The sequence below is a fragment of the Larus michahellis genome, chromosome 3 (genome assembly GCF_964199755.1).
Source record: "Larus michahellis chromosome 3, bLarMic1.1, whole genome shotgun sequence".
Classification (NCBI taxonomy): Eukaryota; Metazoa; Chordata; class Aves; order Charadriiformes; family Laridae; genus Larus; species Larus michahellis.
Window position 1 is genome coordinate 49797463 of NC_133898.1, and position 16588 is coordinate 49814050.

A 16588-nucleotide genomic window follows, 5' to 3' on the forward strand; every position below is an offset into this window, starting at 1 on the left:
GGTTTACATGCGTTAGGAAATGGCTTGCAATCACATTTAATGTATACGTAAATCATCCTAGAAAGTAAACCAACAGAAACAAATTACTTGGTGTTGATGAGATTCATTAAATTTCTCATGAAGATAATATAAAAAGAATTTGACAAATAATATATAGACGGTACAAATGAGCAAGCTGCAAGGAATTACTGCATTTCTCCACCTTCACACCGAAATCCTAGGAGGATCATATCAAATTAAAAACATAAATTCATATTCAAGTACCTAATGCACTGACTTTTCCAGTGGGCTGAAGACTGTCACCACCCACTGGTTTCAAAAGGAATTATGGGTGATCAAATTTGGATTTAAAAATAGAGGTAGGAAGGTTAAGCACGGTGTCTCTTGCACAGGGCATGAGCCACGGTGGGATTCCAGCCCAGGAGAGTTGAAAAGCCTTGCTCAAGGGGAGTTGTGCATTTTGGAAGTGAGGATAGTATCCGCACACAGCCCTAGAGGAAGGAGCATTTACCACAAGCTAAGGATTTTTTTAAATTTGTAGGTGTATGAAGAAAGAAGAGGGCTGTCAAGGGCAATTGTTTTAAACCGAACATGAGTGGGATGCAAAACTGTGTAAATGGAGGCGAGAGCCGCCCGTCCTGCAGCCCGACCCCCGGCACAGCCGAGGTCTGCCTGGGGTGAGGGCAGCCCAGGGTGGCAGTGGGGGGGCCGATGACAAGCCAGCTGGGGCAACCTGAGCTGCAGGCACCACCGCGCTTGTGGGCAGGCGAGTGATGGGGGTGCCTCAGACCCCCACTTCCGGGGCTCCAGCTTTGTTTGTCGGGGAAGAAGGGATTTTCGGAGCAGCACCAGGCAGCGCTTGCAGACAGATGCTTGAGAATAAGCAGCCTTCCTGCTGCAGGGAGGCAGGTGTGTGCTCCCCCAGCAAACAAGCTGGGGCCTGATCCTGGAGACTGTGCTTTCCCACTGAGATCCACAGGGTCTCAGTGATACAGGTTGTGCAAGGGGCTTTTTCCACCCCAGTCGAGGGCATGACCCCACATTTACCCTAGAGCTAGCGAGCGCAAAATCTGTGGCTTCATTTTCCTTTCTTTTTCTACAGTTTGTATTTTACAGGAGAGGTCCTGATCTGCAGGACACCGTATGAAGGCTGTCAAAAGTAAAACAGCCTGTTGCCCCTCTGGGATATCCCTGCTCTTGCAGGGTAAAGGGGCTCAGCACGCGTATTCAAGTGGTGCATATATACACATATATACACATGCATACATACATGCGTATGTACACACACCTCCATAGATACAAAACCATAAGGAGACATTTCCAACAGCTTTCACTACTGGTTCACCACTCCTTCCGACAAAGTCATTATAGTTTCACTACAGTCTTCAGTAAGACTAGAGAATCCATCAGCAGGACCTCAAAAATGCTACCCAAAATATCCTGACACCTCACGGAGTCTTAGTAACAGAGTCATTCAGAGTCACAGTGTCCTGCGATATCCCTATCCAACCCACTCCCCGATGCACACAGCGCAAAATCTGGCCCATTTTACTGTAACTATGCACTGGGTAAACTGTGTTAAATTTGGCTCTCTCAATACCCCACCTACACAACCAGAATAAAGAGCTTCAGTGGCTGGGCTCAGCCCTTCCTCAAAACTTAAGGCTCTGTGATGAAACTGAGAGAGATGCTACTCAATAAGCTTAAACCCTTGAGAGAGAAAAAAAACTGTACCGAACAGCAGTTCATATTGTTACTAATTTTAGTGTCGCGTCTGAATTTCTTTTCAGATTGTTTCCCGGGAAGAGTGACAAGAGCAACAATGTGGTTTCAGCCTCTGACATGAAACTATTTATTCAGAAACCTGGCGAAGGCGGTGCCTGTTTCGCTACCCTACCGCCTCCTGGATCCCTAGCAGCGAGAGTGCCGCTCCTCCGGCAGGGCACTGTTAGCGCAGTGAAGGGATGCGAAGAACCTCACTGATGCAGGTGGGCAAAGCACCTCCGAGGTGCGCAGGGCTCTGGGTGGCTGGGGATGCCGGCTTAGTTATCTCCTAGGGTTGCTGGCTACTATCCAAGTGCTAGAGAGCTAGTCAGCTTTGCCATGCCCATGCTGGGGCTACCCAAGAGGTACAGCCTGCCAAAATCTCACTGAAGCACCAAGGATTTACGGGCTGAAGAGCTACAGGGTGAGCTGACCATGGGGGAGGGCGGGCGGCTCTTTTGCTGAAGGGATCCCACAGCAGGAACAGCAGCTCCTCCGTTCACGCAGAAAGACCAGTGGCCTGCAGTGGCAGAAAGCAGGTGATCCTGTCATCTAGCTGGAAACATTTTCCATCCCACTGTAAATCATTCGTGCTTGTTTATTCAGTAGTGCTGGGCTAGAATGAGCAGCGCTAGTCGCTGCTCGAGAGCATGGGAGAGGCACGAGACGCGAGGACTGTAAGGCAGCTATTAGGAATAGTCAGGCATACTGAGGATGATGGGGACATCAGCATGACTTGTATCAAGTCTAATGGAAAAATCAATTAATTCATTCTCGGAGAAGCGTGAGAGAACAAAGTTGCATCAACAAATCTTGTCTGGTCAGTGCTGTTTGCATCTTTAATTGCCAGGAAAAGGGAGTGCACCAGAACATGGGAGCGGCTACAAACCGCATCCCTGTGGACGAGGGACTGACCAGGTAAGCGTGGACTTAAACCAGGACAGGTCTTTCAGCTGTCTGCATTTTGTCAAGCATGGAGGGACCGTGTTCAAACCCTTAGGCGAGCTGAGTCCGTGCTAATGAGCTTATCTGCAGGAGCATGTTAGATCAGCCATGATAAACCTAATTAGGATGGGCTTGCATCTCACCTGCTGCTGCCAGTCCTGCAATATCCTCGGTGTTTTTGTGAGGATGGATCTGCTCATGCTTTACCTCTGAGGGAGAAGAGAGGCTCCTGAGGAGGGGAAGTGTCTGCTGGAAACCACACATAGATGCTTATGCCTGTTTGCAGGATGGGGCACGTGTCTCAGCCCTTTTGTGGATCTGACCCCGTGACAAGCCCTGCCCCTCAGGAAGAAGTGCCATTCAGCATCACTCAAAATCAGTACCGGAACGCCCAAACTCCAGTAATTTAGTTAAATTCATTATTAAAGACACAGAAAATAACACAAGCAAGGAATCAGTGGGGTTTGCCGATTACTCTCTTTCAGCTTGGTTCATAAATGCTGCTGGGGAGCTGGGAGCCAGTTTCAGGTGACTTAACGCTAGTCCAGATTCTCACCGTCACCGACCCCAGAGCTGCGCATACGTGAGGTATTTTTGGTTTGAAAACAGTGTAAATGAATTGAGAGTTTGGCTCGTGGGGTGAGGACTGGATAACATGATGACAGAAGGGCTTTATAAACATTTATTATTCAAAAATCTCTTCTGCAAATGCGAATACGCCTAGGCAATTATCTCACTTTAGCTGCAGATGGGCAATTTTGATGCAATTATTATGCACCTTCAGTACTACAAAGCTTTCAGTGCCATTCCTTTTGAAAACATCTGAATTCAACAGAATGACAAAACTAATGAACTATTGCATCTTTTTCCTGTCAGCTGCGCAACATCTAGTAGGTGCCATCAGCACGCTCCACGCAGAGGACCCGCCTGGTCACGGCTGTTAGCCCAAAGGCATGCTAACGCCCAACGCCTGCTGAAGGCAAACCCATCTGTAGCCTTCAGTAGCCAAGTTACTTGAGGAAGGATGATTTGCTATTGCACATTCGGATCATGACATTAGATTGATTCCAGGATGTTATTTGTCATCTCTCTTTCAAATTTCCCGAATGAGATGTTTCTTACATGTGCCTAAAATCCATGGTTATTTACTGTTCTGCGCTAGACAAAGGCTTTTTGCCTAATGAGACTCCAGATACCAGCAGCATAATAGTGGAAAGTGTCTGAAGCCACACTGACGAAGAGAACAGTTTGTTTTTAGCACAATTGCTATGGAGGAAACACACTTGTCTGCAGTTTCTCGAAAATACTTGTCTCTGGTTTCTTGCAGCAAACATATCCGGGAAGCCAGCTGTTATTTTTTTTTTTTAAATCCTTAAAACAAAACAAAGTTCGAGAAATATAAAGCAGCAGACAACATTTTGCAACTTGCCAGCCAAAAGTAAGGTCCACAATTAACTATACATATAACTGGTAAGATTTTCAAGAGGAATGTCTTCATTATGACTCCTGTTTACCTAAAAATAAAGCCAATTTGATGCTCACTTTTGAAAAGGTCCCAAGCAAGTATCTTTAGCAGTTTGCTAAATTTTATTTGTACATTCATTCATGTTAAGAAACAAATCTGTTAGCTGTTGCTGGTATGTTCAAAGCTTCCCTGGATACTCCCGAGTGACTTGTCTGGACGCCTATAGTTTGGATGGGTCTGTGGCTGCTGAGCTCTGGAACATCCCACGCTAAGAACCTGCAGCCCACCCCAGCAGTCAACACATGAGCAATACTACGCTAAGCACACTGTACGTTAAAATCAAGTAGGATTTACTGATTTAGCTTAGCTCATAGTACAGCTAAAAGAACTATCTAGTTCATGTGAGTGTTACGTTTTGGCAGAACAGCCCAGAACAGGCCACATTTTCCCCACCAACTCCCATTCCCAAGGATGCACCAACCACTCTTTCAGGCTCCTCTTGTTTTTCAGGCTCCTGACGGCTCAGCTGCACACTGTTAGAAAGCTTTTCCCGTATTTCAATCACCTCACTCACCCTGATGCCACTTAGCTCTTCCCTTACCTTCTCCAAGCCATACATGATTTAGCTGACCTTTATCATATCCCCCTACAGTTATCCTTTTTACATAATGAAGAGTAAAAGCCACATGGAACTTGGTAAGGCAGAAAATAATGGCATTATAGGAATTACCTGGAACTACAGAAAAGCACGGGTGTGTAAGTTGTTTCCAAAATCTATGAAATCAATAGAGCTCTCTGTTAAATGCTGTAAGACTTTCAGAGGGTTGGCCTTAATTGCTAAAAATTTCATGAGCAAGTGCAGGTCTTCAGGTACGTTAATGGAAGGCACCTGATCATTTGGCCGTATGTCACTGTATCCTCTCTGGGATACTATTTTTCAACATTCAGTTTTCCTACTTCAGTTCCTCAGAATCAAAAGACACTTTCAAAAAAATAACGTGTGGAAGCAGGGTGAATTTCAGCCTGGTCAGAGCCTGAGTTCCCCTCTGAAAGAAGGAATGATAAAACACATCTAAATAGTTATTAACTTCATACTTTTAATATTCACTAAGCCAGACCCTTCTCCGATAAAAATCAGCATGCTGTCATGGGACTCAGTGGAGCTGTGCCATCTAAGGTCAAGTGCTGACTGGACCCATCGCATTTAATATAGAGAACTTCATGAAATACTGAAAATGATAGGGGAAAACTTGTTTGATTATTAAAAACAAGCTAAGCAGAAACACTGTGTAGTGGGCTAACACAATTATTTTTTTTTAAATGTCAAGCTTAATAGAAAATAAATCAAATCCTCAGAGTTTGAATCAACATGTTCTCGCCTGAGGACAGACAAATATTTAAGGTGGCTCTGGCAAAAAAGGGCAAACAGCAGCAGAATGGGTATCATTCATGCCAATGCATTCTGGTACGGGTAATTTTGGGGTATCTAGAGACAGCATAGTAAGAGATGCAATAAAGTACACATACATTTCAATAATAATAGTTATGTCTCATTCGGTGTCTGCAGATCACTAACCACTAAGAAAATAAAAAAGTAGGTATGATGTGGCTCTGCGCTGAGCAGGTTGGACTAGAGACCTCCCTCCCCAGGTGCCCAGCAGCCAGAATTACTCCATGTTTCTATGAGCTAGTGTTCAGGATATCATGGTGAGATGGTCTAACAGCAGCACCATTTGTTAGATGGTGAAAATATCAGACAGCACTAGAGAGCTGTAGTTTCATTTTTATTCTAGGTACTTTTAAGAGGTACTGAAGTAGTGGTGCAATTCTTGCTATTTTCTAGTGTGCTATTTAATAAGAGAACTTTTCATAGCTGAAGAATTATCGTTCCACACTTGGAAATCTATATGTACCCCAGCTGAAAGCATAATAAGCCAGACTAGTGAAGAAAGCTGTAGTTTCAGTGCAGAAAAAGCAAGATAGGATTTTCAGCTGGCCTCTACAGTAGATACAGTGAAAGAATTAAGTTAAAAAAATACCCCATAGAATTTTGGTGAAGCAAAACATTTTTTAGATGCAATGCAAGCGCAAATGCCAGATGACATAGAGGAACAGAGTCCTCCTGTAGCGAATGGACCTGGGCTCACAGCATCCAAGGGTGCCCTGTGTTAGCAATGTATTACATGAAGGTTAATACTGCTCTGTCACGGAAAGGATGGTTAATATTTGCATCTGCTGCAAGAGATGGGAGATGCCATCCTCCATGTGAGGCTTCCAGAGGCCCACTCCTGCTGTAGGAGTCTGAACGCTTCACTGAGGCCGTGGAAAGTTTTCAAAGATATGAAGGAAACGTTGCAGCACTCTCTTAAGTGCTCATGAAATAAGCAGCTTCAGTAAATGAGTAAACAGCCCTCCAGCCCCAAAGAGAAGGAACATGATTTATAAATTAAGAAACTACGAGCAACCGACACCAGCTCCACGTGGGGAAGTGCTCAGTTGGAGATACGAGGAACAGGGACCAGATGAGGCGGCCACAGTGGACTTGTTAGTGTAGGCTTGCTGAAGACAAGACGCCCGAATGATATGGCAATGACTGTACAGCCATAAAGCAAATGAGGTTCTTTCCTTTAAACTTGCTGAGTTTTATCCCTGACCCCAAGGACTGACAGAGACCAAGAAGAAGGTTGTTTCTTTTCTACAGCTAGGCTGAAAAGAAGTGGTCTTCACTAACTGCTACCTAAAGCAGGCAAACAAGACTAAAAAAACAGATTTTGTTTGTCTTCTCCATTTTGGATCGGATTCTCTGGAAGAAAGCTACCACTTGGAAAGGTGTTTTAGCACTGGAAAACAGAAAAATGGTTGTACGTGGGTGTGCAAGTACATAGATGAACCTGTCTGCCCATCAGCTCATATCTTACCATTGTTTCCCTCCAAAAAACCGTATGGGTGTTCACAGACAACATTATGTAGCTACTTGACAGGGTTTTCCAATTTATGACGCCCTGCTCGTATACCTATGTTGCTGCCAACCTTCACCTTTGACTATTTCTCTTTTTACCAGCTCTAGCTCTGACTAACAAGCAAGGGTGGCCAGGTCCTGGAGACCCAGACTGAAGAGGATCTTCAGCTAGGTACTCGTGCATTTACGTGAGGCTGCCTTTTCATACAAACACAAACCAACCTGGAAAATCTGGACATGGTCCATAACCACTAGGCAGCTGGACAAAAAGGTTTTTTCCACTTCTGTAGCACTGCCAGCCTCTGACACTTCTCACTGTATCATCCGTCTTTATTGAGAGCTGTTAATTATAGCTACGAAGTCTGTTACCATACAGGCACTTTCCTTTTTTAAGCAGCTTTAAAGGTAGCTGCCTTCAAGATATTTTGACACAGATCTGGGCTGAAAAAAAAAATGCAAAATTCCTTATCACTCCCTCCTGAGGTTTGTTGCTGTTTATGTTGCTGTTGTAAACAACATGGGAGAACCTGTCTAGGATAGTCCACATTTAATGAGTTTGTGCACTGGGTGTCAAGATACGCTTCCTGCAAAAGGACCATCTACAAACTTTGTCTTCTTTCATGTTATGATGACTGGAAAAACAGCATATCCCTGCTCACCTCAGCTTTCTGCTTCTTTCCCCACAGAGTAAACATGACCACACACTCTTTTCCCAGTCCTTTTTCCTCTGCCAGCCATAAAATGCAGTTACTTTTCTGTTTGTGCATGCAGGTCGTGCCTGGAGGCAGGGAAAGGAGGAGGTGACCCCTGAGGTCCCTTCAACCTGACTTCTTTGTTTGCACAGTCTCAGCCAGCACAGAGGGGTCAGCATAGATAGGATCAGTATAGGTGGACTTGCTCTTGAGATCTCCCGGGAAAAGCCTTTGCAGCGTGGAAGCTTGGCAGCTACTAACCAGAGGAAGAGCCAGTTAATGAAGTGCAGTTTAACTACTGACCAGAGATCGTTCAGTGCTGCAAGACATGACATTTTTCCCAAGCAAAAGCCATCTGTAAACACATTGTTCCATAGCACATGCCTTGTCTGCAGGTAACAAGAACAATTACTTCTCTCTCTAGTCCTTGCCTCAAGCAGCGTTACCTCGTAGGAGGCATATAATGTAATTATTTTAGAGCATCTGTTCAAGCCACAGCAGAGAAGACAAAAGTAATGGAACAACAAGACAAAATTACAGGACACCACTTAATTCAATCATCCTTGGAATGATTTTGCAAACCAGGCTCAAGATTAAAGAACATGTGTTTCTCCTGATCAGGCAGGGTAGTGCCCAATTTTTATTCTTGATTAGCATTCCACAAAGGTCCAAAAGCCCAGAAGAGGTGATCCTCAACAGATGAAGGATCTTCAGATTAAGGGAAAGTTTTTCACCGGGCATGAATGTTAAAGCTGTTTCAGAACACCATGGTCTAAATACAAATGCAATCCCCAAGTGTAAACTGGGAGGCTAAATTAGAAAGGAGTGGTTTACTAAAGAAGGAACCACAACTGTTTTCTCACAAAAGCTAAGGCATGAGCTCTCAAAGGCAGTGTTAGCTACCTGAATTGAAAGAATTCTAGCTAGAATAGCTACTTCTATTGAAAGAATTATCAAACTAGTTGAACATAAGTTTAAAGCCATTCTTTTAAAGGTGTTTTCAGGAAATGTAAAAGCTGGGGCAGGTTTAAAAAGGGAGGTAAGCATACAATTGCCACCTTATGTGCCCGAAACCCACATGCAGCTTTGCATTGTGAGAGCTGCCTCCAGAGAAGCTGGGACTCAGGCATTAATAATCACAGAATCTTCATGGTTGGAAAGGATCTTTGAGATCATCGAGTCTAACCAAACAACCTACAATCTCAGCCACTAGAGTATGCCCTGAAGTGCCACATCTACACGTTTCTTAAACACCTCTAGGGATGGTGACTCAACCACCTCCCTGGGCAGGCTGTTCCAGTGCCTGACCACTCTCTCAGTCAAGTAATTCTTCCTAATATCCAATCTAAACCTCCCCTGCCACAACTTCAGACCATTTCCTCTGGTCCTGTCATTATTCACCTGGGAGAAGAGGCCAACACCCACCTCTCTACAACCTCCTTTCAGGTAGTTGTAGAGGGCAATGAGGTCTCCCCTCAGCCTCCTTTTCTCCAAGCTAAACATGCCCAGCTCCCTCAGCCTCTCCTCATATGACCTGGTCTCCAGCCCCCTCACCAGCCTGGTAGCTCTCCTCTGGACACGCTCCAGCACTTCAGTGTCCCTCTTGTACAGAGGGGCCCAGAACTGAACACAGGACTCGAGGTGAGGCCTCACCAGTGCCGAGTACAGAGGCACGATCACTTCCCTACTCCTGCTGGCCACGCTGTTCCTGATACAAGCCAGAATGCTGTTGGCCTTCTTGGCCACCTGGGCACACTGCTGGCTCATGCTAAGCTGGCCGGCCACCAGCACCCCCAGGTCCTTTTCTGCTGGGCAGCTTTCCAGCCACTCTTCCCCAAGCCTGTGGCATTGCTTGGGGTTGTTGTGACCGAAATGCAGGACCTGGCACTTGGCCTTATTAAACCTCATACAGTTGGCCTTGGCCCATCAATCCAGCCTGTCCAGGTCCCTCTGTAGAGCCTTCCTACCCTCAAGCAGATCAACACTCTCACCTAGTTTGGTGTTGTCTGCAAACTTACTGAGGGTGCACTCAATCCCCTCATCCAGATCATTGATAAAGATATTAAACAAAACCAGCCCCAAAACTGAGCCAAACTAATTTGGGGTCATTCTGCCAGCCACTCACATCATCAGCCCAATGTAGGAACCAAACTCCCATACCATGCTACAAAGAGGAGGAAACCATGATACTAATCTTTAATCACCTAAGAAAACAAGTCTCCCCAAGGAGGCAGCTGAAATGATAATTTCTGTGATAATCTGGCAATAATGCAGCACAGCTGTATGATGTCAAGGCAGCAGCAAGAAGCCACTTCCAGAACTCCCATGGGGTAACGCACCCTTAGCCCACGTCCCACAGGGACACGCTTTCCTTTTCAAAAGGAAAGAGACAGCAGCTACCATAGGCTTCATCAGGAAGAGGTAATTATTTAACTTTGAGAAACAGAACTTAACAGCAGCATCACCCTGTGCTCTGAGGCTTGGGCTTCAGCTGAGCTAAGCCCAAATGAATGCTCCATGCCCTAGCTTGATGCTGTACACGCAGCAGGTTGGACATCGGGCAGATGCTCACCAGTACTGCCCCTATCACAAACGCCATGTTGTTTCAGCAGAAGGCTTCACTACTACTGCTACATGCTAATAGTACAATTTGGCCTTGTCTTCAGCTAGAACCCCTGGAAGAAAAGCGCAGATTCAGTGAAAACAGTCTGAGAAGTGATACCATGGCCCACCAACGACACATCACCACCAACAGTTCAGACATCTGCAGGAGTGATATAGATGACCACAAGTATGATAAAGCTCTTGCACAGTATCCACATCTTCTTTTAATTAATTGCTTTGATACCAAGCACAAAGGTAAGTCCTGAAAGACTGCTGCAGAGATCAAACTGATTTAATTTGGAGTTACTCCTGGCTTGTATCTGTCTAACTCTGGTAAGAATCAGATGATGTATCTTTTAATTTCAAGGGTCCTTTTTGTTCTTTGGTTGTTGTGGTTTTTTCCCCCCAACAAGCTAATGGGAACTTGAACTGTGAAGTGACTTTATTTTGAGGAACACAAAGTAAATAGATATTATTTTAAGGCTAATGTACTGAATTAGACAAATAGTGTTTATAAACTGAAGTTTTTTGAAAGAAAACATGCTTCATTGGGTGACATTTGCTAAAAACACTTGTATTCATCATGTCCTGATGCCTTCTCGTAGCTTATTTATGACTCCATCAATGCTGTCTGCTCTGGTGGTGAAGCTCCCACCTAAGTAGTAATATAAATCAGGAGGATGCAAAAAGTCGACCACACTGCAACGTTTTAATGCTGCTGGGTAAGAGAGACTCATGAATACAAAATGCTGAAAATCAATAGTAAAAAAGCATTCAGTCATGCCAAATCAGGCTCTGACCTTCTTCCCCCTCAGAGTTCCATCGTGGCCAGGCAGCTGGTTACCAGCCCTGCATGTCCTGGTTCTCTGCCTGCTGCAGAAGAGGAGGGCAGTGCCCATGGGGCAGGGAGTTGCACTTTCGTATGAGTCAGGATCAAACTAATGGACCCAGCTCTTGGAATTACTGGAGATGCCAGGCTAGAGCCTCGTCTCCTCCATGCTAGCAGAAAATACGTGTGAAACACATTTAGAAACTGGCCTACATTCTCCTGGACATCATGTGAAGCTATGGCACTGGTAATTTCCAGCTACTGAAAAGCTAAGTGTCAATTCTGAGCCCATATGCATATAAAGCAAAAGTGACTCTTGTGAAGTTAATATGTTGGTAAATCAGAGTAAGTGAGATCTACTACATTAGTCCTCTACCATCATTGCCCCCAGTATTTTGGTTCCGTTTCAATTAGACTTTGGTGTTACCTGCAACTTTTTCTTTCTTTTCGAAGTAAAATCTTCAAATTCTGAAAGATTAGTGGCAGCTAATTTGGGGGCAGTATAGAGACAAAACTCTGATTCCGTGAAAAAGAACATGTTAAAACATGCTGAAATGTGGTTGTAGATTGGTGTAGATATGTGCAACGATTCTTTCCATTCACCCAACACATCAGCTCTAGTCAAGGTTATGGAAGAGATTTAGTTTTAGCTTCTGGTGTTTTCTTTAGCCCTAATGCTTTATGAAATAAAAATCAAGATCTAAATGATAAACAAATAAATAAACAATCACACGAACCATTCTGGAAAGTCCTGCCCTTTCCTTCTCAAAAAGTCATTAGATAAGACTTTACCATGAAAATAAGCAACCTTTCTGAGGTATTCTCCTGCTAAAATGTGGATGCAATCCTCCATTATTCCCCCAGTTGGCACACAGAAAGTAAATCTTTATAAAAGGTGTATTTTGTCCTGCGTATAGATACACAAAGCTAAGCAATATCTTACAGAGATTTTAATTTAATCTTTCATGTAGCCAGGGAGCTTTAAGCTCTAGTGCTTTTAATTTATGTTACCTCATAAATTAATAATGTAGGTATGACGAAGGGTAGCTCATCAGATTAAATGTGTCATTTTATAAAGCCGTTTGGAAGCAAAAAGTATGAAGCCAACATTAAGTAGTCTTAAATGATCCATTAGGTGCATAAATCATTACATGTGTTATTTCTGGACTGGACAGTGGTTGAAATGAATGATAATTTAGTTACAGTAATTTTATTTTAAGCTAGTGAGCACTTGCACAAGAAGTAAGAGAGCGGCGCTGACCCTGGCGTGCTCTTCAGTGGCCTGCCAGAGCTCTCTGCATCACTCCCACGCACGCAGGCCTGTGCCAAGGGTGGGGGGCACCCTCGGGACCAAGTGTGGGACAAGTTCTCCCTGAGCGGTCCACAATTGGGCACAACTCTGGCATTTGATGGAGCTACACAGCGAGCCTAGAGCAGTTTGGATGTGAATGCCTAAGTTTTGGGTTGCTTTGAAGAGTGACTCTCTCCCCATGCTGAGGACACAACTGATAGTCTCCTTCAGTTTAAATAGAAAATTCCTTACCATGCAATATGGGTCAATCAGAAATACTTAATACTTTACATTATGGCCTAATACTCAGAATCTTATATAGAAACTGAATAAACCTGCTCTTAAATTTAATGTGCTACTATAAAGCTTTGGTGGCAAATTCGTTACAATTATAAGCGCTATAAAACGGGGAAAAAAATCTGTGCAGCTTTAAACTGGTTAGTATCCACAACGGGTATGCTCTTCTGTGAAACTAGAAACATACAAGTTCATATATATACAGCATAGTGTGTGTATATATATACATACTGTATATGTGTATACATATACTGTATATGTGTGTGTATATATATACTTCTATAATACAATAGGAATTTAAACCCATACTAAACCATATAATCTGTATAGGAGAGACTATATATCTATTCACTGTTTCTACATGTTATGACCCCTCTTTTGTATATTTTTTCCTAATGGTTGCTGTTACATGCTCTCTAGCTGTATGGCGAGGTACCCCAAAGCACTCCCGCTGGCCGAGGCCCCTCGAAGCCGCCCACTGAGGAAGGGGCGGTGGGAAGGCACTGCCTGTGCCGCGGTGAGGGGACGCTGAGCTGCCCAGCCCTGCTGAGGAGGAGGCGGCTGCGCAGGTGTCCTCGGGAAGCGTTGCTGCCAAAAAAATCGGGTGCCTGTGGATTTCAGCAACCTGTGTAGGCAAGATCTGAGAATCCCTTCCTTTACTACCTCACTGCTAAGGTGACTTAGATGTCATATTTCCACCTTCTTCCACTACCACCTTTTCATTTATCTCATCGCAATGCCTGTCAGAGAGCTTAGATAGTATATAAAATATAAATGAAGGTGACAGATAAAAGAAGAAGTGAATGATTAAAGAAGTTGCTTTTTAGTTTCAGGTCAGAATTATCTTATTTTAACCACCCAGAAGCCCGTGCAATGCCTCCCTTACATGTCCAACTGTGCCTGGCGTGCAAGCTTTCCTGAAGGTGGTAATACCTCAGATAGAGCTGCAAAGGCTCTGTATATGTCTGTCTGTCTCTTTGTCTCTGCGTGTACACGTGATATGCAAAAAACGGGAATAATTAAGAGCCTGGAACTCAACACTTGGATTTTCAGAATCTCAGCCATAATGGAGCAGGCAGATGAACAGTAATTCTTTTTATAGTAATTCTTAGTGCAGGAGCACTGAAAGGTCTCAGTGCAGATAGTGGACATGCTGAAGCAGACACATGGTAAGGGACAGTCCCCCCTCTGAAGGACTGTCTCATCCAAACAAACAGAGAGTACAAGGAAACCAGATGTCTGTAGTGATTTGCTCAAAACCCCAAAACAAATCTGCAGCAAAGCTAGGAATCAAAGCCATACCTCCAAATGCCCAAGTCTACCCTGACACCAGGAAAAAACTGTAAATTAACCCTATGTGACCTGCTGGTCAGACACACAAACGCATGTTCTTTACTAAGCCTGCAGCAAGCTGACTTGTAATGATGTCCCCCTGCATCCCAAACAGGCTGCAGGGCTTGCACCTGCTCTTCAGCTCAGCCATCATTTAATTAAATGGAAGACATAAAACTACCAACCATATCAATTAACTGCAGCAACAAAGAGTATAATGCTCTGGTTTTAACCCCAGGGACCTGGCGAACCACAACCGCTCACCCCAGAATTCAGCAGTACTTAAAACTATCTGAGAGCAGCTGGAAAGAAAAATACTTAAAAAACAAAGAAACGAAAAGGTAGTTGTTTTGGGCTAGCATTTGTTATTGTTTGTAGATTAAACTGTTGCTTTCTCTAACCTCCATACTTCTCTCATCCCTGAAGCAACCATGAACACTGCAGTGAACACTGAAATTCCTTTATTTGAAGCCCCTGAATGATTTAGAAGATGAAGAGACTGCAACGATGGCTAAGCAGCACAATTTCAGCATTTATAATTTTAACCCTAGTCATCTGAGGTAGAGCATTGCCAGTACCCTGGTTTCTTAGATTTTTTCCTGTAGTGAGTTTCCACCTCGCTGCTGCACAGCTGGAAGCTGAGAAATGTGTACTTCTTACTGTTTACTTTCTCAGCTACTTCATTAAAATGCTGCGAGCCCCACTGTGTAACAGAAAGGGAAAACGTTGTTCACATCCTTCCATGTATTGGGGAAGCTCTCTGACACGGGACACCTTGATGGCTGAGTCATCCCATCTGTCCCAGACACCTCTCAGGCCAAAACGAGATGAGATGAAGGAGCGCTCACCCAGAGGCAGTCCGAGCAGCCAGAGCATCCTCAGCCCCTCAGCGAGGACGGGCACTCAGGGTTTTCCATGAGCGCTTCAGGCTCTGTGGGTTTGGCTTGCCATAAAGACAAGGTGTGCTGAAGACAAAGAGCTGCCTTTGGTTATGACTGCGCTTCCTCCCGGAAATAAACACAACAGCTCGAGTTTAACTGGGATCAGAGCTTGGCCTTTGATGTCAGGGGCATAATGCCAGGAAAATACCGCAATACTTTTTACTCAGCTATTCAAGGCACTGCACTAGTCCTGAGTTTGGACAAGAAAAGCTTACTTAGCTTACTCAGGGATTGCCATAAAAGTCGGCTGTGGGTAGAGGAAGAAGGTATTAGTGAAAAAATGATGTTCACTGAGATTTGAACTGAAAACTCTTGAGAAGCAATTGCAGAAAACGTGGACTTTCATTACGTGACTTGTATGTATTGGAAATAAACCTGGATTTCTTATTATTGGAGTGAAATAGTATTAAGAATAATAACATACCACCTAGCACAGGACACAGAGTGAATTCAGAACATCTTTAACAAACCTGAAGAGGAAAGCAAATGCAAGCTTAATTTAACTGGCTGATCTGAGTGAAACGTCCACTAGAAGTAGAGCCACAGGAGAAAAACCAAAAGGTCCCATACCTGTATCTTTGCTTTGGAGACTGCTTTTCAGCTGACTTAAAAACATGTCCAAGATAATACAAAGGAAAGAATAAAAAGTTCCAGTTTGTTGCAAACCACGTTAGAGTGAAGGGTGCATCGAATTTCTTAAAGGTCAGTTTTGCTAGCTGGGTTGAACCCGACCAGGAGGAGCAGACGCCCAGGACCACAGCCACACCCCAGAAAATCTTCTTGACTTGCGTCACGGAGCATTTCCAGCAACAGCGGTTCACCCTTCCACCGCCTTCCGCCCCGGCTTGCATCTGTGCTTCGGCGGGGGCTGGAGACTCCCGGGAGCGCTCATCCCCTGGGGAGAAGAAAAACACAAGGCTTACTAAGGAAATCCAGCCTGCGCTTTAGTTTTCAAATTCTAGGCCCTTCTGAAGTTACGTGGAGCTTTGCCAGTAAAAAAAAAACAACACCCCCACCAGATCTTGCCGCAAAATGTCCTTCATTTTTAGATCATTGCAAAACCTCTGGTTCAACTGAGGCATAATTACAATGCAAATAATAATTATCACCTCTACATTTAGGAGCCACTGCGTAAAATGGAAATGAAAATTACATGTTGCTCTGATATACGTAGAAAGGCTTAACACACCACTTAAACTGTTAGGACGCGTAAATGAATGAAAAATATGGCATTGAGTTTAATAAAGCAGCCATGGTGATTACAACAACACTTGGAATTATTATTGTCTCGGAAAGGGCAGAATTGGGCTGCTTATGGAATATGGTGTTTCTCAAAGGAGAGAGGGGACAATGTATTTAATCCTGCAGTTAAGCACGATCACTGCAATGCAAGTAGCACAATTAATACTGAACTTGGATCACCAAGTATTTCAGTGATCCCTAGCAAAACAGCTCTCCTGAGGCTGTAG

General features: G+C 44.2%; 1 protein-coding gene across 2 annotated transcripts in view; it reads right to left on the reverse strand.

Moving 5' to 3' along the window:
• SLC35F3 (solute carrier family 35 member F3) overlaps positions 1-16588 on the reverse strand; it is a 186404-nt gene that overhangs the window by 34755 nt on the left and 135061 nt on the right. For both annotated transcript variants that reach the window (XM_074580102.1, XM_074580103.1), the window contains one exon: positions 15690-16014. In XM_074580102.1, coding sequence (XP_074436203.1) covers positions 15690-16014 — 325 coding nt within the window. The remainder of the gene's footprint in view (positions 1-15689; positions 16015-16588) is intronic.